Here is a 26,716-nt window from a genome sequence, read left to right as displayed (position 1 = left end):
GGCTCCATGTGAGGGGCGCCATTTTGTAGCGGGGCGCCGCCCACAATCCCGCGGGTGGCAGGCGGGCCGCCGCCATCTTTGAGCGGGGCCTGGATCTATCCTTTGGAACGTGCGTCTTTGCCCTTGCCTGTTAATCCTCTCCCATCGACGCGGTGTGATACAAATGATTTATGTAGGTGAGCTCCCAGCCCCTTTTGTTATTAGAGGGTGCGGACGGGTCTGTGATCAGGATGGGAAAAGGAGATGCCTCCTCCTTGTGCTTGTGGGGGAGGGAACTGCCCCGCTGTATCCCACAGTCCCCCGGGCGGGTGCCCGGATGTGGACGGTGGACGATGGCGGCGCCCAGCGCAGCGGACTCCCCGAGCCGGAGCTGGACGAGCGCGGCGGCCGAGGCCCCGCTGGAGATTGTGGCCCCCGCCTGGGCCGACGTGGCGGGAGACCCATCCGCCGAGCCGCCCACCCCCAGCTGGACGAGCGGCGCGGCCGAGAACCCGGCGCCCAGCCCCAGTCGGCCGGCCGCCTGCCGCGGGATCTCCTGGACCCCGGCCGAGACCAACGCGCTGATCGCCGTGTGGGGGGACGAGCGGCTGCAGGACGTGCTGGAGGGCAACCTGCGCAACTCGCACATATTCGATAGGATCTCACAGGCCCTGCGGGAAATGGGCTATGAGAGAAGCGCAAACCAGTGCAAGGAGAGAATTAAGGTACCCAGGACTCTTAACTAGTAAAGTAACTAGTGACCAGCTTATTTAGTACTTTGTAATTGGCGCTTTGTGGGTAATAACTACCATCTATTTGCGACCACGTTGCAATTTACGTTACAAATGCTAGTTGCAAGGTACTAACTAATATTCTGCGTTAATAACTAGCATCCTAATCTGTCATCAATAACTTTCTGTACCAAATATTGTGCCCTTTGTAACTAACTTTCTGCAGCCAATAATTAATTTTCTGCAACTAATTTAATGTTCTCCAGTCAGTAACCAGATTTCCACAACCTACTAACGCCCTGCAGGCAGTAACTAATTTTCTGTAATTAATTTGATGTTCTCCAGTCAGTAAGTGGATTTCCACAACTAAGACTTGCAGTCAGTAATTAATTTTCTACAGCCAGTAAGTAGGTTTTCACAGCCTACTGCGGTCGGTAACCCATTTTTTACTACTAATTTAATGTTCTCCAGTCAGTAACTAGTTTTCAAGAACTAATTTAAAATGCTTTTCAATTAATACCTTGTTTATTAATTGATTCAGCTTGGGTATTTTGGTGAGTGTTTAGGAGAGGAAAAAAATGAACAGTTTCAGCAACTAATTGGTGCTCCCTTTGACCTGGAAATGGTAACTGGTAGAGTTGCTGGACCAGAGGATTAACTATTACTGTTTCCTGGCCAAATGGGAGTTAAACCTTTACCTCACTTACAAGATCAGTATACATGTGGGAAGGCAATGATGGCTTACCCATCCAAAAAATAAATTGCAATTTCTTTGCCATGAAATTGATCCTCAAAAATGACTGGCATTTTCTGTCTACCCACAAATCAACTCTACTAACTAATCATTTCTTTTTGCATGCAGCATTTACTGACATCTCCGCTAAATTTGAATGTTTGACCTTTTGTCCGATTCCCACATTTTAGTTGAGTAATTTTTCAGATCTACTTTTGCACCCTTGTTCCGTCTCCATTGCCCCCTTCGAAGGCTGCTATGACTGGATTTCTGCAGACTTTGCACATTTTAATTCATTTGACACTAGATCATCCATATGCCTTGGTTTTGGATTGCATCCAGGACATGAATGAATCTCATGTCTCAGTATCTTGAATTGACTGCAATATTCAAGGTGTGGTCTGACGGGCGTATTTTCCGGCTTGTGAATGACTTCTTACAAGTTGCACTCTGTTTTTCATATATGGTTACTACACCAACTGCTTAATTAAAGGCCTACTGCAGAAACTTCGCACAATATCTAGTTCGACATCAGTGCTATACTAATGGAGTGTTGCGCTACTGGCAGTGCCATCTTTTGAATGAGTTGTTCAACCGAGGACCTGTCTGCCCTCTCAGGCAGATGTAGGATGTCCCATGGAGCTGCTCTGAATTTGTGCTTGTGGTCAGGCCAACATTTATCCATCAGCCACCGTCACTAAAACAGATTACATACTGATTTACTTCAGTGGTGTTTGTGGGTCCTTGTTATGTGCAAACATCCTGCATTGCAAAAGGGACTTTACATCAATGATACTTCATTGATACTGAAACACTTTGAAAGATAAATACAAGTTAGTTATTTTCAAGTAATTTTAGTTTGGCTGATATTAACCTCTGATCAGATTTCATAGCTGACTAATATATTTAGTTTTATTCAATAAAGGTGGGGTGCAAACGTTCGGCAAATACCGGTACTATCATTTAAACAAACGTACATTAAGAATGGTCCGTATTGGATCAGTAGCTGTTGTAATAAGATATTCTTTAGGAGTGTAAACACTCCTTTTGTGTGGAATAACAAAGTCCAGTTAATGACATCATTATGGTGAGGACATTTCTTGGGTTTTCATGTTCTGATATCAGCATAGCATATTAAAACATCTCAAGGAGGACATTAAAAATGCCTTTTGTCGTATTTGTCATCAGAGAAAGCAAGAACTTGACTACATTTCAGGAGAAATAAAAACAGGCAGTGGAAACCCACAGCAGGTCAGTCAGCATCTATATAAAGGAAATGAACAGTTAATGTTTTGGAGGATCTGCTTTCAAACCCATAATTCTCTTGAAGTTTGGTTTTGTGACAAATTTAACAATGCTACATTCGCAAATATAATTGAAATTCTACACCTGAATCAATACATTAGGGAAAGTGGTAATCTCAACCAGATTCTCATCAGTAGAACAGACCTGCAATTTTGGATTGTAAATCCCATGACCACCAATCTAGCTGCAAAAAACAATTTTCTTCAATTAAAAATTATATAATCAGTAGCTAAGGGCTAGTAAGGAGTAGCTTGTATCTGGCACTGTGTTGATCTAATAACTAACACCCTATACCTCACTTGCGTGGCATTACCAACTCTTAACCTAAAATATCTGGACAATAGCATACAATGACCAATAAGTAGACTTGCTACAATGCAGAAGGAGGCCATTTGGCTCATCGACCCTTCAAAAGAGCACCCTACTTAGGCCCACGCTCCCACCCTATCCCAGTAACTCACCTCCTTTTGGACACTAATGGGAAATTTAGCATAGCCAATCCACATCGTTGGACTTTTGGAGGAAACTGCAGCACCTGGAGGAAACCCACGTAGACACTAGTAGAACGTACAAACGCCACACAGACTGTGACCCAAGGTTGGAATTGAACCTGGGTTCCTGGTGCTGTGAGGCAGCAGTGCTAGCCACCATGCCACCCAGTTGCATCCCTTCTTGCACCAACCGTTTGCACCTCTAAACCTTCACTACAAGAAGTGTGAACTTGTGTTTATAACACGTTTTTTCATGGCTGAAAGCAATTTGCAACCAATCCACAATTTTTTTTGGAGTGCAGTGATTGTTCTGTAGGCAGATGCAGTAACCAATTCTCACAAAGCAAGGCTCCACAAATTAATAGATAAGAAAGTAATGTTTGCTGGTGCTGGCCTCAACCTCCTGCTGTTTGTACAGGGCTAAGAGATCCTTTTGGAACAAAAGTAGGCCATTCAGCCCCTTGAGTCTGCTCTGCCATTCAATTAGAACTAGATCATGGCTGATCTTCTACCTCAATGCCATCTTCCCACCACATTATCCCTGTATCCCACATGGTGTCATTAATATCCAGAAATCTATTAACATCTGCTTTGAACATACAAGAAGTAGAGTTAACATTTCAGGTCAATAACCTTCTCCCCGAACAGTACATCTGTAATACCCTGCACCTCACCAGCCCAGTGTTTCTAACGTGTTGAGGTTCACGACGGCGCGAAATGGCCTTATCCCGACCGAGTCAGGGCCCGATAATGGGCTAGGAGCGGCGCCGCGTCATTTACGCGCGCCAGGCCGGCGCCGCATAACTGGCGTCGCCAGCGCCAACCCGCGCATGAGTGGTTGCCATCCTCTCTGAGTCCGCCCCGCAAGAAGATGTCTGACGGATCTTGCAGGGCTGTGGAAGAAAGGAGGTCCTCCTTCAGAGAGGCCGGCCCGGCGATCGGTGGGCACTGATCGTGGGCCAGACCCCATTTGAGGCCCCCCCCCCCCCCCCCCCCCCCCCGGTGCAGGATCCCCCCCTCGCGCGCCCCCCCCCCCCCCCCCCAGCTTTCCTGCACTGTTCCCGCTGGCAGCGACCAGGCGTGGACGGCGCCGGGGGGGGGGAACCCGCCGTTTTGGGCAGGCCGCTCGACCCATGCGGGCCGGAGAATCGCCGGGGTACCGGTGAATCGCCATTTTGGCTGTCTCGGGCGATTCACTGTGCCGCGCAAAGCGTGATTGTGCCGATCTGGCCGCTTCCGTGAATCGCGGGAGGGGGTCGGACCGGCGTCGCGGGGAAATTTGGCGACCCAGGCGATTCTCCCAACCGGCGCGGGAGCGGAGAATCGCGCCCATGGTGTCTCTCTCATCCTCATTTGGCAAATTATAAAACACATTCTGGTGACAAAATTTAATTTTGCTCCCTCATCCATGAAGAAACTGGTTTGCTGTGGTATGAGACACCTGAAAGGAAGCTGAGTTGCCTTTAGAGTCAACCCCTTCCTTTTATATGGTTTAGGTTTCAGGTCACTGGATTATGAAAGGAAATCCTGTTTTTTTTTTTTAAAAAGAAAAATGATGGAACCTGAACTTGCAAACAGCATAGAAGAGATATATGAGGGACATATCTTATCAACTCGTAACCAACAGAAAGTGATGTTAGTAAAATTAGGAAATGGTCAAAGTCTACCCAATGATTTGTGTGCTTAGCTGGCTCAAATGTCCAGGTTTGAGCCTTACATTGTGCTGAGGTGATCTTGGGCAGAATACGAAAGTGGAATTGCATTATAGAACCTGAGCAGGGCTCAGAGGACAAGGCTTTGGGACCTATGCCTGCTAGCAAGATGGGCTATTGAATTGAACTTGTATTTTTTCCCATTCATTTTTGCCCTCACACTTTTAAATGAACTCCTAATCTTCCTGTGGGTTGAGTAATGAGTCAATCCTCTAACTCAGCCAATCCCGCCTAGCTGTTGGGATATATTATGTACATCATATTTCTCATCAGTATTATGTGTTGCCTAGGAAGTTGGGCTTTTATGATTGGCAGGAACAGTGTCTATGAAAATATATTCAAAACTAGCAACTCCGAAATGGAGCAGAGGTGCAGTTGCCTGTGAAATAATCATGTTTAAAAATTAAATACGCCCAATTTTGGCAGAATCATCGGTATTTGTTTCATCACCTACAATTTCAAATTTAATGTGTTGCATCTTTCAGAATGCATCAAAACTGCTGAGATTTTTTTAAAAAGACACTCACTATGCTGCCTCATCACATAACTAGAGACATGCAGGGGTTGGAATATCTCTTGATTTTAATTTCCTTTCCTAATTATATATTGTCTCAATCAACATAAGTACCATTTGGTTACAATATTAACACTACAATTATATTGTTCTAAGCATATTAGATAGCACAATGCTATGTTAGACCAGTATTCCAAGAAGCTAAATTATTGTTAAATTGAAGTTGCACACCTCTGTTGTGAATAAATTACTGTGGGTGACATTGTTTGTTGCCAGTTAACACAAATTTTAATTTATACCATACTCTATCTCTACTTGTCTGGTTTCCAGTGTGTGTCATACACTAGAACATACTGCGGATTACTCAACCTTTGTCAGGAGAGAAGTTGGGTTAATGTTGTGTGTACACCTTTTGTCAGCGGAATATTTCAAGTGTAGACCTGTTCCTGAAACATTACCTGGTCTACCCTCTTCAGGGATGCTGATGGATCTGGTAGCCTCTCTCTCTCTCTCTCTCTCTCTCTCTCGCTCTCGCTCGCTCTCTCTCTCGCTCTCTCTCTCTCTCTCTCTTTCTCTTTTCTCCCCCCCCCCCCCCCACAGACTTATTTCCCCCCCCCCCCCCCCCCACACCCCACAGACTTAGACAAAAGTCACTTATTTCGTAGTTACAGGATAAACATCCTTGAACTCGCTGCCTAGCATGATGCTGGGTGTGCAGGTACCACAGTGGATCAGGAAGGCCTATTAACAAGCTACTTGGTCCACTTGGGAATGGGTAAAAAAAAGGAGCAGCCGTACCAATGTTGTCCATATTTTCTAGATAAAATAAAGTTGATATTTTTGGATGAATATTTGAATGGGAAATTACTCCCAAGTATTCAAGGAGCTTCAAATTATTTCCATTACCTTCTGTGAGAGGTTACGTAATAATGTGATGTCTCAAAATAGGCTTTTGTTCTCAAAAGCGTAAAGGTGTCAAATCATCGGTGCATTAGGATCCTGGTGGGAATATTTAGTCCTGGACTGTATCTGAGAGGGAGTAAGGAATCAGTATTTTATTGTAATTTGCTGTGAGCCCTTTCATGGAAAGCAGCATAACTCTGTCTCATAAGTATGAGCGGTGGTGACCAAACTAGTTGCTTTGCACTATTCCATCACTGTTGTGGGAGACATCTGTAACTATGGTTTGATAAATTTGATATTGGGAGAGAGAGTGGCACCTTTTCTGTCTTTCCTGTTAATCTTGCATGTGTAGGGTAATTAAAAATAATTGCGTATATCCAGCTTTTTTGCCAAATAAATTGAAGAGAAAATCTAGGTTTGTAATGCAGATGACAACGAGAAGGCAAGGTCAAGCAAGAATTGGTGACTATAAGAGTTGCAGAATTTGGGTTTCTGAATCTTGGCCTGGTGGGTGGACAGCAAGACTGAGCGTTCAGGAGTTACCACAGTTACAGGATCCTGACAGAGAATGAGTTGTTGTGATGAGTTTTGACTTCGGCATGGATCTTTATGAACTGCTTTTGAGGTCTGACTTGTTTCTTTTCCCACACAGACTCTAAAGAGGTGTTATAGTCGGGTAAAGGAGCGAGGTCGCGGTAAGAGAACCTGTAACTACACGTTCCAGCAACTGGAGCAGGTCTTCGGGCGGGTGCCTGTCGTGTGGGAGCCGCACGCCTATCAGCCAGTTCTTATTGACAGCAGCGGACTGTACCAGGACACAAAATCAGACACTATTAACCTGGATGAAAGCCGGGAGGTGCAGCCAACTCAGTTGGAAGACTGGGGGAGCCAGAAGCCAGATTTGCCCATCAAACAGGAGCTACTTATGAACCAGAAGCAAGAATTGCAGACCTATCAGAAACAGGATCTCTCCGCCTACCAGGATGCAGATGAGGACGTAGGTGAGAAACCTGTTTATTTAATACTTCTAAGTGAAATCAGTGGTTTATACTGTCCATGGGATCTGTGGCATTTGATAAGAGTCTGTATCTTTGTTTTAGATCTGGTCAAACTTTGCCGATGTTTCCATAGGTTAATTTATTACCTTTGAATGACACTGAGCCATGAACACCACAGCTCTTCATAGAGTGGAGCCAATATACAACTGTACTTCACTTAAAGAGCAGGGGCAATAACCTATTGTCAACAATAATTACCCATGGCCATCAATAGGACTTTCAACAATGCCCTCTGGCTACCTGCAGGGCTGAGTAAGTGTTAGCTTCACTCTCTAATCAAAGGCCACTGGGCCAATTGTAATTCCTGCTGTCCTGACTGAAATCAAATAACAGCACAGACCGGGGATTGATTGAGATGGTTCCTGGTTCAGTTCCTCTCTCAACTTTTTAAGCCGTAGAGAAAAAGTCTGAACAGTTTACCAAGCTGGATCCTCCCATTCTAAAGGAGTGTGTTCGGTCATCAATGGCATCAACATTCCTTTAAATCTGAAAAAAGATTGTGTTTTTTATCACAGTGCTCCATTCCACAGGTTTGCTGAGGGAGTTGTTGAATATAAGGAAGGCACGGGCACTTTCACATCCCTGCGGAACTCGCCCCTCAGCTCGTTTTCCCCTCAGTTGTGTTTTCCCTGCTCCTGAAGGATCATGAAGGAATATCTTGGCATTCATTATCCTCCAGTACTTCGTCCACTCTTCATGTATAACCCTAGGCAGTGAAAGCTACACCCTGATTGATGATCGGAGGCAACAGTGTTAAACTTGATACAGTCTTCACCTGATATCCACACACGTGCACACTCTAGAAGGTAGTCAACAGCAAGAACCTCTGATTTTTCTCTCCCCATCCCACCAGTTAATTGCCTTGGATCATTGAGGATAGTGGGAATACTCCTACAGGTCCTTGAACTCAGCGCAGATCTCACATTCAGCCTGTGAACCCCTTAACAAGAGTAAGGAATATCGGAGGGGAGAGCTGTGCTTGAATGTCATTAGCTGTAGAGGGTATAATAAAAATGTGACGCCAACCCAAACATGCTTCATTTAAAAAAGAAAAGCTTTTTTCAAAAAAGGATCCGAAACATAACAATTTTATTGACAAACTTTTCCTCTTTCTAGTTTTTTTGCATAAAATTCAATTGACTGTGGAGAGGGGGGAGGAGTGTGATACACCAGAGAAATTGGTAGCACTCCTTACAATATTTTGTGGCTGAAAACACTCCAGAAAGTCAAAGTTTCACTTCCACTTTGGAGTGTGGGTAGGAATGAGTGCAAGTTAAAATAAAACAAAGGCAGCTTTCTCAAATGTGACTTGAGCCCTGCTAAAACTCAAACTTCTCATTCCCAGTGAATTCTCTCTCCCAGTCTATAGCCACTGAGACAGGTCACCAATGCAAACATGTTGGTGCCAGTGTTGTGCTATTACGCCAGCTGCTGCTCCCATCGCTGCTGCAGGATGCGGTTGCAGAAATTGACACTTTTTATTTTGTCTGTCAGAACTGTTCAAGAACCGCCAAAATCAACAGCAAAATGTTACTTTGCGTAACCTACAGTGAGGTGAGTTTCCAAAACCAGCCTTTAAGACAGACACTTGATTTTAAAACTGTTTCCAGACATTGATCCACACACATGGAACTTAAAAGCACACCTTACACAAAGAAACCGTTTCAACGTTGTACCTTACAGTGCTTGCAGGCTGGTTTGTTTTTTGGAGATTGACCAGGTCACATCACTGGCATGGTTTTGTCAGTGCACAGATGTTGTGGCTTTCATTGACTTTAAAATGAGACTATAACGGCACATGACTAGTGCAATGACTTTACAAGCTTCTATTTGCCTGACAAATGGATTACTAGTAGTTACACAACATTAAAGAGTGTTGGTAAAAGAGTAACACAATTAGTGTTGTGTAATATAGTTTGTGTGTACTTTTAATTCTACATCTCCAATTAAAATGCAAGTATGTGTTTCCGCAGTAGTGAGAAATATAAGAACTGAATCGTGGAAATCTGAAATAAAACAAGAAATCTTCTGACATCAGCAGTTCCTTCTGAATTTTGTACCAATATAGTGTGAGGGCAAAATGCTGGAAATTAAATAGTGGTGTAGTCATATCTGTCATGAAGATACAGCTCACCAAAATGTCCTTCTCTTTCCAATGTGTTGTCTATACCTGTCATGCATTTCCAACATTTTCTTTACATTAATTTCAGAAAATCCAGCATTTAAAGCTTTTCCACTCATTTCCCCAGTGGAATCCTGTTGTATCTTTTAAAGGTTTATGCTCTGTATTATTGTAAGATGATCTGGCCAGCACAGTGGATGCAAATGTCTTCCCTCTTGCCCCGTTGTCCTCACTTTTTAGATCTGTATGAATTTTCCAAAAGGCTATATCCCATTGGTTTTAATCCCATTGGGTGTTAAAATAATGCTGATCAGAAGATCCAGACTATCATCTACAAGTGTGGTTCTAAATTGCACCTCTTGATGGCACCAATAGCTGTAGTCAGACAGCCGTCTTGCTGGCACATTATCCCTATCAATGCTAGTAGGATTTAAGTGAAGTACACTAAGGGGCATGAGAAATTTCCATAATACATCACTTGAGCTATGGGAAGCATCTGGCAGTAAGTTCCGTTCTAAATTTGCGCTTCTGAACTTGGGTAATGTTTTGGAGAGCAATTTGACTTGGGGCTGAACGTGACGGCAACAGCTCTATAATTGTTTGTGGTGGTGGATATTCAGAGGATCACACGCAGGAATAGTGAACAGAGCATTAAAAAGCATTTGCTTAGATATTTGTCCTTTAGACCATTGCCTTATCAGTGCTAAATATTCTCTGACTTCATTGCACCATATTGTTACAGAGAAACTTTTCACCGTTCTCATTGTATGGAAATTAACTTATCTTGCTGGTTAATATAGAGCCTTGGGTTAGTTATTAAATTTCAATGACCCTGGGTTTTCATTTTCTCAGATTTTGGGGTGAGAATCACTTGCTCTGCTTGTGTGTTTATATTGATATCCCATCTAAATCCACCATTCCATTGGCTGAGTTGAATAATTCTTTGGCCCATTTTAAAACATTAAAAGGGAGGATAGATCAGCACAGTCTGTATACAGTTTGTGGTAATGCTGGGAAGCTCTATATCACATGTAGCCCCCACGGCACAGATAAGGATCCCAGTGGGTCATATTTTCTGACACTGATGGCATGTATTTGTTGAGACCTGCTCCTCTCTCTCCTCGCGTGCAAATGTATCTCATTTGGGAGATATTCTATACTTGTTTTTTAAGGTTGAAGGTTATGTACACAAGTCCTTCCTTCTAGAATCCTTCAATAGTAGACCCTGGAGTGTTGAGTCAGCAGACAAAGTTCCATCCAACAGCACTCATTCCTCACCAGATGAGAGAGAAGAATTGGGGCCTTAAGTGGGGCATGAAAAAGCATAGAAACATTGTAAACAATTGGTTAAATTTGGCGTATCAATTTGCAGCGAATGGTGCACCGCCTTTGATCCTTTCTAAGTTGGACAATTGCGAGAGATTCTAAATAAAGGAGAAAAGTAACCCACTAAGTTGTCACCCAATCCTGATTATTTATATATTGTCTGTTATAGCATTTTCTGGTACCAAAAATTGGGAGAGGCTATGTTAGAGGCAGTATGGGGGTGCAGGGTAAGACCGTTTGTATTTTGATGACTAGGTGGGGCTTTTCTATGGCGATGATTAGTTGGGCGGCACGGTGGCGCAGTGGTTAGCACTGCTGCTTCATGGCGCCAAGGACCCGGGTTCGACCCCGGCCCTGGGTCACTCTTTGTGAAGTTTGCACATTCTCCCCGTGTCTGTGTGGGTCACACCCCCACAACCCAAAGATGTGCCGGGTAGGCGGATTGGCCACGCTAAATTGCCCCTTAATTGGGAAAGAAGCAATTGAACACTTGAAATTAAAAAAAGATACCTGGGAGATTCAGTACCAATGTTTGCCTTTGATCAGTTTATAAGTGTGAAACTGCAGAGCTATTGAGGGCTGATGCATACTAGTACATCATGAATTTAAAAACAGGGTAAATTCAGAAATGAGGATGCTGGCTTTGCTGAATGCTTCCCAGTGAAGGTGGCTCTGTTTTTAAAAAAGAAATCCGAGTATAAACAGGCAAAACAATTACGACACCAGAAATCCAGGGACACAGCCCCATTTGTTCTGTGTACTTTGGCCGTGGACACGGTGACTGTCAATCTGCTGTACTAGTCAAACACATTTTGTACAGTCGCGTCCTGGCTTGAACAGTTTGCTTATCAGTTGGTGCCATAGTAACAGCCTACCTTGTAAAAGGGAATCAAGATAAATTTTCCTCTTCAAGAAAATGATTCTGAAGAGCCAGTTAGAGCTGCATGTTGAAAAAGTTACTTTTCTCTAGTAGCAAGGGTAGAGACCCAATTTCCTCCAAAAATAGATTGTGTGGGCTTGCTGTAAATAGTGTGCATGGTACAAATGGTCGATTGTCTCCTTAGGAACCTTGGGTGCTGTTTGTGTACTGGAGATTTGTATCTTGACTAATTCAACAATTACTCTGCAATCTAGTTAATGATTATCCTCCTCCGCAAGTAAAGCTTCTCACTAACCCAACAAAAGTTGTTGAATTTTATGTTGCGTATCCCATTGAATCTGTAATTGCATTGATCAGCGAGCCTATGCAGTATTTTCACGGAGGGAAATAACTTTGAGTTTCAACTGTTCAAAAGAGGTAAGTGATCTGTACCTCCAAAATTCCGAACCGAAGGATTCTTCGCTAGAACTGCCCAGACTTGCTCCTCCATTGTCGGGCTGTTATTAACATGTCTGTGCTGACAGTTAAAAATCTGTGGTTGTCAATTGTACTTGCAAACCCCTTGACTTGTTTAAATGGTGGGCAGGCAAAGGAAAACCCGAGTCTGAAATCTGAGCTAGGAGCGGCATCAAGAAGGTTTTAAACATCTGACAGGTCTTTCATTTTCACACTTTATCTTCGTACATCGTGCTGCACTACACACACAAGTGTTAATGTAATTTTTCTGTTTTGTTTTTTCCACTCTTCTTCAATACCTTTGCATTGCCACAAATCTCACACAGCTAGGCTGCTCTGTTACCATGCCCAAACGAACTTAGTGTCAGCCAGCAGCTATTGAACTGTGAGGAAATCTAGCACATTTTGTTTAGACATGTGGATTTTCCAGCAAAGAAAGAAAGATTCCTGGTTCTGTATTCTGCCCTTACTACCATCCTAGCAGAGATTAACTGAACAAGGTATGGATGTGAACTGGGATCTTTCTTTTCTATATGCCTCAGTTCCACAATGCAAATTGCACTTGCCATTAAGTATTGGCGGAGCCATCAGTTTTATTACTATATCTGTGATTAGCATCTACCTGGTTTAATTTCAAAATATTAATGGTTACAGACATGAGGTTGGCTTTACCTGTCCTTCCTCCTTTTGGATTAACCTATCTTTTTTGACCAAGTTTTGGTCACCCATCTTAATGTCTCTTGATTCTTTTTTTGTCTGATTACACCTTTGCAAAGCGCCGTGAGACTTTTTACTATATTGAAGTCACTACAAAGTTGTTGCCTGACATGGCCATGTATCTAAGTGAACCGCACCAGTGATCAATTGCATCCTTGTTTTACGTGATATAAATCATGTAATTGGAAATTACACAATGGTAGCTTTTTTGTAATTTTATAAATGTCTGCAGTAACGTAAGAGGAGAATCCCCTTAAGTGCATTCATCTAGATAGCCGGTTTTACTGACTTAAGTCCCTGAATCTGCTTCCACCCATTCTTTCAGGGAGTGCAATCCTGATTATGACTTGCTGCATGAACACATTTCTTCTCATCTCACCGCCCAATTCCTTTGCGGGTTATCTTCCTTTCTGCCATTGAAAACAGTTTCCCTTTATTTACTTTTTCAAAACTATGATGTTGAATGCCCCTATTAAATCTCCCCTTGACTCCTGTTCTAAGGAGAGAGCTCCACCTTCTCTCCTGCCTTCCAACTGTAGCAGTCTGTCTTTGTATCGTTCCTTTAACACAAAATGTCCTTGGGTGCTTCACAGATGAAATTTTATGCTGCCAGATAAGGAGGTATTAGGATAGATGACCAAAAGCTTGGGTAAAGCGGAAGTTTTAAATGAGTGTATTAAAAGGGAAAATGAGGTGGAGAGGTTGAGGGATTTTCGGACCTGGGCCTAGACAGCTGGAGCTAAAGACACCAATGGTGGAGTCAATAAAATCGGGAAAACTCAAGCGGCCAGAATTGGAGGCGTGCACAAATCTGAGGATTGCAGAAATCAGATTTCATAGAACCTACAGTGCAGAAGGAGGCCATTCAGCCCATCAAGTCTGCACCGGCTCTTGGAAAGAGCACCCTACCCAAGGTCAACACCTCCACCCTATCCCCATAACCCAGTAACCCCACCCAACACAAAGGGCAATTTTGGACACTAAGGGCAATTTATCATGGCCAATCCACCTAACCTGCACATCTTTGGACTATGGGAGGAAACCGGAGCACCCGGAGGAAACCCACGCACACACGGGGAGGATGTGCAGACTCCGCACAGACAGTGACCCAAGCCGGAATCGAACCTGGGACCCTGGAGCTATGAAGCAATTGTGCTATCCACAATGCTACCGTGCTGCCCTAGAAAACCTCATCAAGGGGCTCGTCCGAGATGGGGCAGGCATTGAAGAGATTTGAAAACAAGGATGAGACTATTGCAGCTGAGGTGTCGCCAGGTTAGAGACCAATATAAGTCAGCGAGCATAGGTCTCCATGTAATTAAATTTCCACATACATGATTCCATTCTAGTAAATCTCTTTTGCAACTGTTCAAAGGTCTTAAAATCCCTCCTAAAATGTGGTACCCAAAATCATACATGGTACTTCAACCAGGGCTGCGGTAATTTGTAAAGTTTCAGCACAACTTCCTTGCTCTTGTACTTTGCACCTCTGTTAATAAAGATGAGGAATCTGTTTGCCTTTTTAAACCTATTTTTAATTTTCCTGCCACCCTGTGTATGGACCCCTTTGGTTCCTCTGCTCCAGTATCTCCCCTTTTAACAGTGTTGTGGAATTTAGGTGAAATTCATTTGTACTGCTTAAAGAAGGACAAAATTCAATTTGTTTTACTAAACAGTAAATGTTGCAATTTGTCTCCAATGCAACAGGTGCAATTTGTCTCCAATGCAAGGGTAGGAGGAGATTTTTACTTTACAGCCTCATGATGAAGTACAGAAATGTTGTGAGATTGACTTGGTAAAATCAAGCACAAAGGCCAGGATTACTTATCTACTCAAGGATATATGCAGAAAGATATAATATAGGTATCCCAAGTATTGTATTTGCATGTCGATTTTTGAACATCTCGAATCCAAGATATTGTGAACAACCTCAAGTATAAAATAAAATAGATTAAAAGTGTAAGAATAAAATAGATTAAAAGTGTATCAACTGCTGGAAGTGATTTAACATTAAATCAAATGTGTGGTTTGTAATTTTTTTGAAAAATCAACATTTTTTATAGACCAGGAGGAGGGTTTAAGCCCAGACAGCCATCCCCTCCCGCAGGAATGTATGATTTCCGCAGGGAGAGAGCAGTATTTCGAAGGAATGTGTACAGTTTGAAATTTACTGCCTTCGTCCTTGCTTTTGAGTGTGCCCAGATCCTTGTGAAGCAGTTTAGTTTTGTTCTGGATTGCAGGTTATTATACCTTGCTCTTTACTGGATCTCAGCCATTTTGGCCCGAATCAAGCAGCGCATAACTGCACTATCAGTCTTCTAATTGACTGCTATTTGTTTTCTGACTGGGAGCAGCCATTTTGTGTTAAGTCTCTCCTTGAGGGCTGCTTTATGTTTCCCATTAGTGGTGGACCTGAGGAGGAAATCTACACACAATATCTGCTCCCGACTCTCTGATACCGCCAGCAATGTTTAAGAAAGCACAAGGGTCAAGCCGGAGAGTAACGAGTAATGCCACGGATATCTCCCTTTATATTATGAATTACGTGACCATTCAAGTGAATACACTTTCTCTTTCCTGCAGTATGTTGGAACACATACACATCTGTTTTTCTTGTCTCTGTGCCTCTCTCTCACACGCAATGCAGCTTATTTAAATGACTCTTAAAGCGACTCTGTGACTTTGGGAGGATGAAAGTCTGAAAACAGTGATTTGTCAACATTAGGGAGGGACAATCTGTTTTGATTTTATGGATGGAGTGAGAGTGCCACTTTAACCTTTCGGCTGATATTTTAAACCGAGGCCCTGCTTATCCTATCATGTGTTTGTCAACGATCCTGTGGAACTATTTCAAAGAAATGGAGGAGAACAATGTCCTGGTAATATTTATCCCTCAAACAGCATCGCTAAACAAGTTTATTTGATTATTACCACATTGCTGTTTATAGTACCTTGTTATGCACAAAATGATGGCTGCATTTCCTACATTGCAGCAGTCACTACACTTGAAACACATTTAACTGGTTGTGAAGTGCTTTGGGATGTCCTGAAGTTATGAATGGTGCTCTGTAAATGCAAGTCTTTTTTTCAGAAAAGATTAGCCCAATGATATGACTCGTGAAATGTTCATGTTACTTCCAGTAAGAGGAGAATAGAGGCCGCTAGCTCCTGTGCCTCTGTCTCTAATGCACGTAACTGACTGGAGTTGTAAAACGCAGGCAGCCATATAGTCTAAGGCAAAGAGACAGAGTTATTAAGACACAAGGAGGATACTTAGTCCATAAAGCAATCCAGTCAGTCCCATTCCCCAGTTCTATCCTCTAGCCCTGCAATATTATTTCTCTCAAGTGCCATCCAATTCTCTTCTGACCATCCCCACTTCCGCCACCCTCGAGGGCAGTGAGCTCCAGATCATTACCACTGGCTGAGTCAAAAGGTTCCTCCTCACATTCCCCTTGCATTTCTTGTGTAAAACCTTATATCTGTGTCCCTTTGTTGCACCAGCTACTAGGAACAGCTTCTCTTTGTTTACCTTATCTAATCCTGCCATAATTCTGTGCACTTCTACCAAATCTTCCCTCAATGTAACTTATTTGCTTTTTAAAATATGCCATTGTTGCAGGGGCCTGGCTAAAATGAGTTACTTTCTGTATTCAGGATTGTAGGAGTGAGCTGTTGCATAGTAGATCAAGGAATAGTCTTGTTAAACAATAACCTATTATTTTCTCATCCCTCGACCATTCACTGCTGTTTTGTCTCATTGAGGTGAATGCTCGGACAAGTGGTACACTTCCCGTTTCAGTGAAGCGGTGCCTGATTGGGTATAGCTTATGTACAGTGCAAATATTACATTATACCTCAAGCAAATGCTTTTGTCCCAATCTCACAAGCACACATGGGGCAAAATTCTCCCCCAACGGCGCGATGTCCGCCGACTGGCGCCAGAAATGGCGCCAATCAGACGGGCATCGCGCCGGCCCAAAGGTGCGGAATTCTCCGCATCTTTGGGGGCCGAGCCCCAACATTGAGGGGCTAGGCCGGCGCCGGAGGAATTTCCGCCCCGCCAGCTGGCGGAAATGGCGTTTGTTGCCCCGCCAGCTGGCGCGGAAATGCGGCGCATGCGCGGGAGCGTCAGCGGCCGCCGACAGTTTCCCGCGCATGCGCAGTGGGGAGAGTCTCTTCCGCCTCCGCCATGGTGGAGGCGGAAGGGAAAGAGTGCCCCCATGGCACAGGCCCGCCCGCGGATCGGTGGGCCCCGATTGGGGGCCAGGCCACCGTGGGGGCACCCCCCGGGGTCAGATCGCCCCGCGCCCCCCCCCAGGACCCCAGAGCCCGCCCACGCCGCCTGGTCCCGCCGGTAAATACCAGCTTTGATTTACGCCGGCGGGACAGGCAATTTCTGGGCGGGACTTCGGCCCATACGGGCCGGAGAATTGAGCGGGGGGTCCCGCCAACCGGCGCGTCCCGATTCCCGCCCAATCTACGGTACCGGAGACTTCGGCGGGGGCGGGATTCACGGCGGCCAACGGTCATTCTCCGACCCGCTGGGGGGTCGGAGAATGACACCCATGGTACTGCACCACTAAGAAATTATTCGCATAGCACATTGAAGAAAAAACTTACATTCTGAGTTATAAAGGACATGACTTGAGCATATATTTTAAACTGGCATTTAAGTATCGTACTGAGGGAGTACTTTTTTAAATCTTCGTTCTAGGGATTAGACATTGTTGGCAAGGCCAGCATTTGTTGCCTATCCCTAATTGCACTTGACATGGTGGTGGTGGGTGACCTCTTTGGACCACTGCAGCCTTCAGTTGGGGTGAGTTACTGGTCACGGTATTCCCAATTTCTGAGCAAGTAATGGATGAAAGAACTGATTTCCAGAGGTGAGAATACATGCTGTTGGATGGGCGGATTTTCCAGGAATTTGACCCAGCAACAGTGAAGGAGCAGCAATATAGTTGCAGGTCAGGTTGATGTGTGGCTAGGAGTGGAATCATAGAATCCCTACAGTGCAGAAGGAGGCCATCCAGCCCATTGAGTCTGCATCCTGCCTTAATTGCACTTCCCTGACATTGAGGGGCAATTTTTGTTTTAGCAGGGCCAATCCACCTAATCCGCACATCTTTGGACTGTGGGAGAGAACCAGAGCACCCAGAAGAAACCCACGCAGACATGGGGAGAATGTGCAAACTCCACACAATAAGCCAAGATGGAATTGAACCAGGGTCCCTGGTGCTGTGAGGCGCGGTGTTACCCACATTGCCGCCCTAACCAGTAGTTGGTGGTGTTCTCATGCATCTGCCTTGTTACTCTGAGGTTGCTGGCTGGAAAATGCTGACTATGGAGGCTTGGCAAGTTAATATAATGCATCATGCAGTCAGTACGCACTGCTGCCATTGTGTGGTGGTGGAAGGAATGAAAGTTTAAGTTGGTGGAACGGATGCCAGTCAAGCTAGCTGATTTGTTCTAGACCATGTCAAGCTGCTTGAACCGTGGAGCTGTATTCATCCAGGTAGGTAGGGTTATTCGGTCAAACTCCTAACTTGAAATGAAAATCGCTTATTGTCACAAGTAGGCTTCAAATGAAGTTACTGTGAAAAGCCCCTAGTCGCCACATTCCAGCGCCTGTTGCGTCTTGTAGATGATGGACAGGCTTTTGGGCAGTCAGGAGGTGAGTTACTTTGTCTGGAATTTCCAGCTTCTGACCAGGCAATGGATTAAAGAGCTGAATTTCAGAGGTGAGAGTGGCTGCCTTTGACATCAAAGTGGTTTTTCACCTAGTATGGCAGCAAGGTGTCTGAGCAAAATTGATGAATGGAAATTGGGGGTGGGAGGAGGAGGGAAACCCTTCACTGGTTGGATTCATATTAGCACAAAAGGAAAATGGTGTGCTTGTTGGATGCCAGTCACGGTGCCAGTGGTTAGCATTGCTGCCTCACAGCGTCTGAGACCCGGGTTCAATTCTGGCTTCGGATGACTGTGGAGTTTGTACGTTCTCCCTGTGTCTAAGTAGGTTCCCTTCGGGTGCTCCAGTTTCCTCCCACAGTCCAAAGATGTGCTGGGTAGGTGGAGTGGTCATGCTAAATTGTCCGTAGTGTCCAAAGGTTAGGTGGGGTTACAGGGATCGGGTAGGGGAGTGGGCCTAGTTAGAAGGCTCTTTCAGAGTGTCGGTGTACACTCGATGGGCTGAATGGCCTCCTGCTACACTGTAGAGATTCTATGATCTCTGCTGCATGACATTTGCACGAATTCCGATGGGTAGCAGGGGTGTCAGGCTGGCACAGTGGTCAGCACTGTTGTCTCATTGCCAGGGACCCGGGTTCGAATCCGACCAATGATAGTTCTGTGGAGTTTGCACATTCTCTCCGTGTCTCTGTGTTTCCTCTGGGTACTCTGGTTTTCTCCCATGATCCAACGATGCACAGGTTAGGTGGATTAGCCGTGCCAAATTGTCCTTTAGTGCCCGCGATGTGCAGGTTAAGTGGGGTTACAGGGATAGGGTGGGAGAGTGGGCCTTGGCGTGCTCCTTTCAGGGTCAGTGCTGGCTCGATGGGCCAAATGGACTCCTTTGGCACTGTTGGGATTCTATGGATTCTGTATCCTAGACCCAACAATCTTCAGCTGCTTTATTATTAACCTTCCCTCCAACATAATATCAGATGGGGTGTGAGCAAGGTCACTGGCAAGGTCAGCATTTGTTGCCCAACCCTAATTGCCCTTAAACCGAGTGGCTTGCTCGGCCATTTCAGAGGGCAGTTGAGATTCAACTATGTTGCTGTGGGTCTGGAGTTGCATGTAGGCTAGGCTACGTAAGGATGGCAGATTTCCTTCCTTAGAGGATGTTAGTGAATCAGATAGGCTTTACGACAATCAATGATAGTTCGTGGTCACCATAACTGAGGCAAGCTTTCAATTCCAGAATTTTTTCTTAAATAACTGAATTTAAATTCCATGGTGAGATTTGAACCCATTTTCCCAGACCATTAGCCTGGCCCTCTGCATTATTAGTCCAGTAATGTTACCACCATGCCATCATTTTCCCTCATCACCTACAAGAGAAATTCTAGCCATCCCCCCATGTCATTCATCCAGCCTTTCCTTGTAAGACAACCTGCCCATTCCAGGTATTCGTCGAGTAAACCTTCACTGAACTGATGCCAATATATTTACATCCATCCTTAAATTAGGAGACTCAATACTGCACACAGCATTCCAGATGTGGTCTCACCAGTGCCCTCTAATACTGAAGCATAACTTTCCTACTTTTGTATTCAATTCTCCTCGCAAGAAACCATACCGTGGGCAGCACGGTAGCACAAGTGGATAGCACTGTGGCTTCACAGCGCCAGGGTCCCAGATTCGATTCCCCGCTGGGTCACTGTCTGAGGAGTCTGCATGTTCTCTCCATGTCTGCGTGGGTTTCCTCTGGGTGCTCTGGTTTCCACCCACAGTCCAAAGACATGCAGGTTAGGTGGATTGCCCATGATAAATTGCCCGTAGTGACCAAAAAGGTTAGGAGGGGTTATTGGGTTACAGGGATAGGGTGGAAGTGAGTGCTTAAATGGGTCGGTGCAGACTCGATGGGCCAAATGGCCTCTTTCTGTACTGTATGTTCTATGTTCTAATAACATTGTATTAGTTTTCCTAATTTGCTGTACCTGCAGACTAGCTTTTTGCAATTTCTGCACTAGGACACCCAGATCCCTCTGCATCTCAGAGCTCTGCAGTCTCTCACCATTTAGATAATATGATTTTGTATTTTCCTGCAAAATGGACAATTTCACATTTCCCCATATTATTCTCCATTTGTCAGATTTCTGCCTGCTCAGTTAACCTCTCTATACCTTTGTCGCCTCCTTATGACATCTTCACAACCTATTTTCCTACCTATTATATCATTCGCAAATCTGTCCACCTTTTATATTATCAGAAGCGAGAACCTTTGGTTCCTTCATCCAAGTCATTTATATAAATTGTAAAACGTTGAGGTCCAGCACTCACTCACCCCTGTAGCATACCATCTTGCCAACCAGAAAATGATCTGTTTATACCTACTCTCTTAGTTCCTGTTAGCTAGCCAATCTTCAATCAAGGGTAATATGTTACCCCTTGCACCATGAGCTTTTATTTTCTGCAATAACTTTTAATGTGGCACCATATCAAATATCACCTGGAAATCTAAGTATAGTACCTTCACCCTTGGTCCACAGCGCATGTTACTTTCAAATAACTCAATAAATTGGTTAAACATGGGGTGGGCAACAAATATTGGTCTTGCCAGTGGAGGTCATATCCCATTTAATGAATTTAATCTTCAATTGGCTTAATTGTTGTGTGCTTTTAAGGCAGAGTACATCTAGACTTAAACAAAGTAGTTAGTAGAGCAAACCTTGGGTTCTGGAGTCATCTGAGATCAAAAAGTTATAAATCAAATTTCTGCTTGTACCTGTCTGGTAACTGGCTTGATTAGTTAAGTCTAAATTCCTCAGGCTAAGATTTTGCTGACAACTGACCAGTCTGGTGAGTCTAAATCAAGCTGCTCACTTTCTGGCTTCTAATTATGTTATAGTTTTCCAACTATATATGGGCATATAATAGAAAACATTGGGGATTCAGGGAGTCCTGACCTTCATGTTGTCATTTTTGGCACCGGGGTCCTTGTTAAAGAGTCTCCGACCTCTGTCTCCAGAGAAGGTTGCTCCTTTATCGGTCTGTAACCTGTTTGACTTTCAAGCTATCCAGAACTCCTCCAGGCCTCCAATTATGTTTTTAACAGACTGCCCGATGAGTCCTTCATGCCGAAGTCCAACTTCTTGGGCAAGAGTGGGGAGGCAGAAGAGAGCCATGATCGAGCTGAGTCCGACTAAATAAACAGTGCAATATCAGTTCTGTATTGCTATTGAATATAGTGTAGAACTGCCTATTTGTTCCTGAGTATATATAAACTGACAGGTGCTTCCTGCTCTTCCTTTACAAGTTGTCCAATAAGGTTACATGGGTTGGAGTTGAGTGGCTTTATCTTGTGCTGAAAATCAATGTGCATCTCTTTTCTACTTGAACTGCTGACACGTTTTTGCTGTTTTGCCTTGATTGGTTTGTAATAACACTGCAAAGGTGGACATCAGGTGGCATTACTACAATGTAGAGTTAGCTGCATTCCAGCTCATTATTGTGTTACCTTTAGAGTTAGCCATTAAAATGGGTTGTCTTAAGCTAGCATAACAAAATTGAAATAATTTGAAATCAGAAAGCGAGAGTATTGAACACATTGTTAATGAGGCATTGTTGCATGTTGTATGGGAAGTGTTTTCTGGGTTGTGTCCTTGTGACCAGATACAGTTATTTTCAAGTATTCTATTCCTAAATTGGTAAATTTATCGTTACTACATATTTTGTATGATGCACTAATGAAGGAATTTATTGGAACAATGATGGAGTTAGGGGATACCTCAATTTTTAGTTTACAGTATATCTTATTTAAATCGCTACATTCCAACTTTAGCATCCTGCTCACTTAAATAATAGTTCCTGTGTTCTATTTTTGTGGGTCTGCAGGTGTTGAATCAGAAACTTATTTCAGCAGAGAGAGACTTTGTGCATGGCAAGGCTTCACCCAATTCTTTGTTGTCTTTTGTTCTGACTCCTAACTCGCACTTATGATCAAGTAAACGCACCCTTGAATGTGATTGAAATCTTTGCAACGGTGCGAGAATAAGGATGAGTGTGCGAAATTCCTGTACAGGGTACCATGCCTGCTTGATCTATGAGAAACAGCCAATCGACAGCACAGTTACGGGTTTCAAAGTGAAGTTGTCTGGATAGACCATTTTGAGCTGCAAAACACGGTGCAGTTTATTTTTGGAATTGCCAAGAATTTGGGAATTAATCCAGAGAATCACACAAGCATGTTGCTATACTTTGAAGTGTGTTGGTTTATGTGTTGTATTTTCTTCAGAATTACAGCAGAAATAAATACAGTGGATACCATAGAAAACAAGGGTTGCTGCACATGTGTACTCCAGTTAAATTCCTCTTGTCAAACTAAAGTTGTCAAATCTATATTTTTAATTGCTGTTTCTCCTTTTTCCAGAAGAAATGAATTTTGTGAAGAAGAAGCCAGCAGCAAGGCACAATTCTATAGAAAACATGCAGTAAGTCATTCAGTACAATTTTGGTGTTAAAACTCTTGAGATCACTGGACGCTATTGTGGATTTGAAAGCGCACAACCCATGCAAGAATGCAGAATTTATTTCAATGTTCTGTAAATGGTCTATTTGATATAAAATATCTGTTCAATCCTTGGTCTGTGTTGCAGGGGTGTTTCTGCTGTTTTTGGTGATGCTGAGCTAGAGAGTGAGTAACATTAGCAAGGGTTGGAACTCTACGATAATTGCCTGTGGAATTTGTGTGGTCAGTCTAGTTGCCAAAGGACCACTGGTGCCCATGGAATAGCAAAGATTGCTATGTCTTCCCAACACTGGGTTCCAGTGTTAAAAGGACCTTGCTTAAAATGAGGAGCATTCATTTGAAAATGCTTCGTTAATTAAACATGCGTTTGCATTAAGCACAGTTCTAGTTCTGTGATGTAATTTCCGGACTGAAGGAGGGATATTTGGGATGGCAGCAAAGCAAGTGCAGTGGTCAATCTCTGTGTTTTTCAGTTGGCATTGTCTCTCATTCTGTCTCTCTTTGTGTGAACCATCCAATTTTACGGCTGTACAGGGCTGAAACTATTTAAAACTGCAAGTTGACAACGGCATTGACTCAAATGAACCTGAGTTGTGGGAATATTTACTTGTCTGAATTTGATGACCAGAAGATCAGGGAAAGCACTGGGTGTTAAAAGTGTAGCTGTTTTTAGATCCATTACTAAACTGCCAATCCTGCTAGTTTGGGGTATTCAAAGTGCAACCTATTGGCCAAACCTCATCTATAAAACCTCTGAAATCATTTATGTTGGATCGATTCAATTTGTGCCTGATTCCGGTCAGTTAACCAGAAGAGACAGGTTTAAGTTAATTCTCAAAAAAAAGAGGTAGATGTTGAGTATTTTTTAAATCATAGCCAACTATTATGATCTGGAATGACTAGCCTGAAAAGGGTGATGAAGATGATCCCCTTAGGGTATCAAGGCTGCGGGTGAAATAAAGAGCTGTGGAGTGGAACTAATTGGATAGTTATTTCAAAGATCAGGCACTATGGGCTGAGTCGTCTCCTGTGATTCTGTGTAAGTATTATAATCTGTGCACTGCTCTTTTTCTTTCCTCACTTGTTTATTGTTTCATCCTTTCAAGGAAGCCGGAGATTCTGCAGGCCCTCATGGCATTGTTAGATGCTGTCCAGCCAAGATGGCAGGAGTTCCAAAGTTATGACGACCTCAGCAGTACACACTTCACAAATAAACTCGGAATTTTCGCCATTGGTTATAATACAAGGTGGGTCGAGGACATCCGGTACCATTACACCGAAATCAGCTCCCAGGTGCTGGTTGGAAAGAGACTGAAAGAATATTTAAATCCGGATAAGCCCGAGGGCAAAGTCATAGCCATGAAGCGTCAAAAGATGAACTGGAAGAAAGTCTATTACAAGCTTTTTGAGATCACTAAAAGTGAGGCGCGCTGTCTCGAGCTGCACTTTGCTTTCGAATGGATACCCATCGCACTTTCCCGAGCGGCTGGCGACAACGCTATACAGTATTTGCTTCCGGGCGGGATCCCGGACACCAATGGTCTCTACGTGATTGGCTGCGAGGAAACAGAGGGTGAGGGTTTCTCCCCACGGCGAGATTATGGGATACGGGTGCTCCCAAGGGTCTCTCTGCGGCGGGATTCTGGTGGCGCCACCGCAGGACCGTCTCTCTTGGAGAATGAACTTGTCGACTGCGGTGAGATGAAGTCAAAAATCCGCTACTGTTACTTGGGCATAGCGGAGGAGACAACAATTCGCCAGTGTATACTACAACACTTTCAACCACCTGTCAAGATGCTGAGCATAGAGACATGTACCATCAATAGCTTCCTCTCTGAAAACTGTCGGGCGGGAGCCATCTCCAGATCTATTTACATCAAATTTATAGAAGTAGAAAAGGAGTCTCTCTCTGCCGGCTGCGTGCTTGAGTGTTTGGAAAAAGCCATGGGGTATTCTTTACGATTCACAAAGTAAATCCCAACAATAGCGCACATATTCAATTGTGATGTGCAAAGAGTTCTGCCTGGTCACATTTAGAGCTGTAATAATGTCAGGGTTTTGATTTTGAAGCTTCCCACACTCTACTAAGGATTTTGATGCTGTAGTGGCTGAAGAAGGGGATTGGGAACAAAATTGAAGGTTCAAGACTGCTTGTGGAATCGATTTGGAAGCAAAAGCCAGGAGCTGAAATCATGGAGGAAATAGTTTGCAGTTACTCGGGTTCTATGGAAGGAAGGTTTGACTCTAGAAAGTGAATGGTGGAGCCTTGGTACTTAAAACGACTTTAACGGTCTAATGTCTTGGTTACAGCCCTATTAATGTACGTTGCACTGTACAATCCTATCACCTACCAGTTTACCATCTAGGACATGAATGCAAGCTGTGAGAGCACCCTGGTAGTATATTGGGAAGCATGCTTCGCTTGTATTCTGTGGTCTTAGTGCTGGCCAGCACGTCAAAATCCACCAGCCACTCTTGTGGTGACTTCATCAGGTTACGAACTGATAAGCCGAGTAGCAAATGTGCATTTCGATTGGAGGTGGGGAAAGAAAAGAGGGAGGGAAAGCAGAAATTGAAATGGGGGCCTCAATCTGCTGCAGGCATGACGTATCTACCGAAGTTAGCAAAGACCCGATGGTATGAGTGGATGCTTCCGTGTTGTTCGGGTGGTTGCTCGGAAGTAGCCTTGCGAGGCCAACAAGTCAAATCAAACCTTCTATGGCAATCTATTTATAACCTTCCCATTATCAGAAACACAGTTCCACGAACCTCATTTTATGTTGGATCATGGCCCAGCGCCAACATGCACAGCTGTGATTGTCCTGGCACTTTTAATGATGTGCACAGTGCCTTGAAACTATCCCAGAGTTTGATTCCAGCATGTGCTAAACAATTGTGGGGAAAATGTAGTGAAATTAGATGGCTAGAAGTAAATCTGTGTGAAGGAGTAGAGCCAGGAAGGCATCAGAATCCTTAATGAGGAGAACCTTGGTGCAAACTATTCTATTGGGCTTCCTAAATCTAATGATGGCTGTGACTAAAGTAACTAGATGTCCTCCACTGGCCATTTCTACATGGAGCTTTTAAAATCAATAGTGCACTTCTACATGAACAGATCTCTGATACAATCTATTAACTTTATACACGAGTGTAAGTAACGTCCGGGAATGGGATGCAAAGCTTCCCAGAATGATTTGTATCTTGAAGTGATTTTCTTCTAAAACAACCCTAAACGGATCTCGTCTACTTGTTACTGTTTTCTTTTCATTGCAAAATGAGTGCTACCAATTTTTTTTTAAAAAAAATATTTATTAAGATTTTTTGACAACACAATTTTTTCCCCTTACAAACAATAACCCCCCCCCCGTAACAAGATAACACAAAATCGCATTGAGCAAGATATATACATGGCAAAATGGTATATTTACATAGCTTTATACACTGGCTCTCGCCCGCACGTGCCAGTTTCCCCCACCCTCCATGTTATCTCCCGCTCATCCATCCCCTCAAACAGTCTCTCGTTCTCCCCCCCCCCCCCCCCCCGGGTTGCTGCTGCTGCTGACCGGCCTTCCTCTAACGCTTCGTGAGGTAGTC

At 43.9% G+C, this 26,716-nt stretch overlaps 1 protein-coding gene across 3 annotated transcripts; it reads left to right on the top strand.

Moving 5' to 3' along the window:
• Positions 1–295: 295 nt before the first annotated feature.
• Positions 296–26,359, top strand: msantd2 (Myb/SANT DNA binding domain containing 2). 3 transcript variants are annotated; one of them, XM_072486716.1, is made up of 5 exons: positions 296–704; positions 2,632–2,694; positions 7,021–7,369; positions 23,027–23,084; positions 24,229–26,359. In XM_072486716.1, the coding sequence occupies exons 1-5, from the start codon at positions 333–335 to the stop codon at positions 25,094–25,096; spliced, it is 1,710 nt and encodes a 569-aa protein (XP_072342817.1). In that variant the 5' UTR covers positions 296–332; the 3' UTR covers positions 25,097–26,359. The 3 variants fall into 3 exon arrangements, with proteins under 3 accessions (XP_072342817.1, XP_072342816.1, XP_072342818.1); XM_072486715.1 differs by having other exon boundaries at positions 298–704; positions 23,024–23,084; XM_072486717.1 differs by lacking the exon at positions 2,632–2,694 and having other exon boundaries at positions 300–704; positions 23,024–23,084.
• Positions 26,360–26,716: the final 357 nt, after the last annotated feature.

This window comes from Scyliorhinus torazame, chromosome 21, assembly GCF_047496885.1.
Source record: "Scyliorhinus torazame isolate Kashiwa2021f chromosome 21, sScyTor2.1, whole genome shotgun sequence".
Taxonomy (NCBI): domain Eukaryota; kingdom Metazoa; phylum Chordata; class Chondrichthyes; order Carcharhiniformes; family Scyliorhinidae; genus Scyliorhinus; species Scyliorhinus torazame.
Note: the sequence above shows the minus strand (reverse complement) of the source record. Positions and strands in the feature narration are given on the sequence as shown.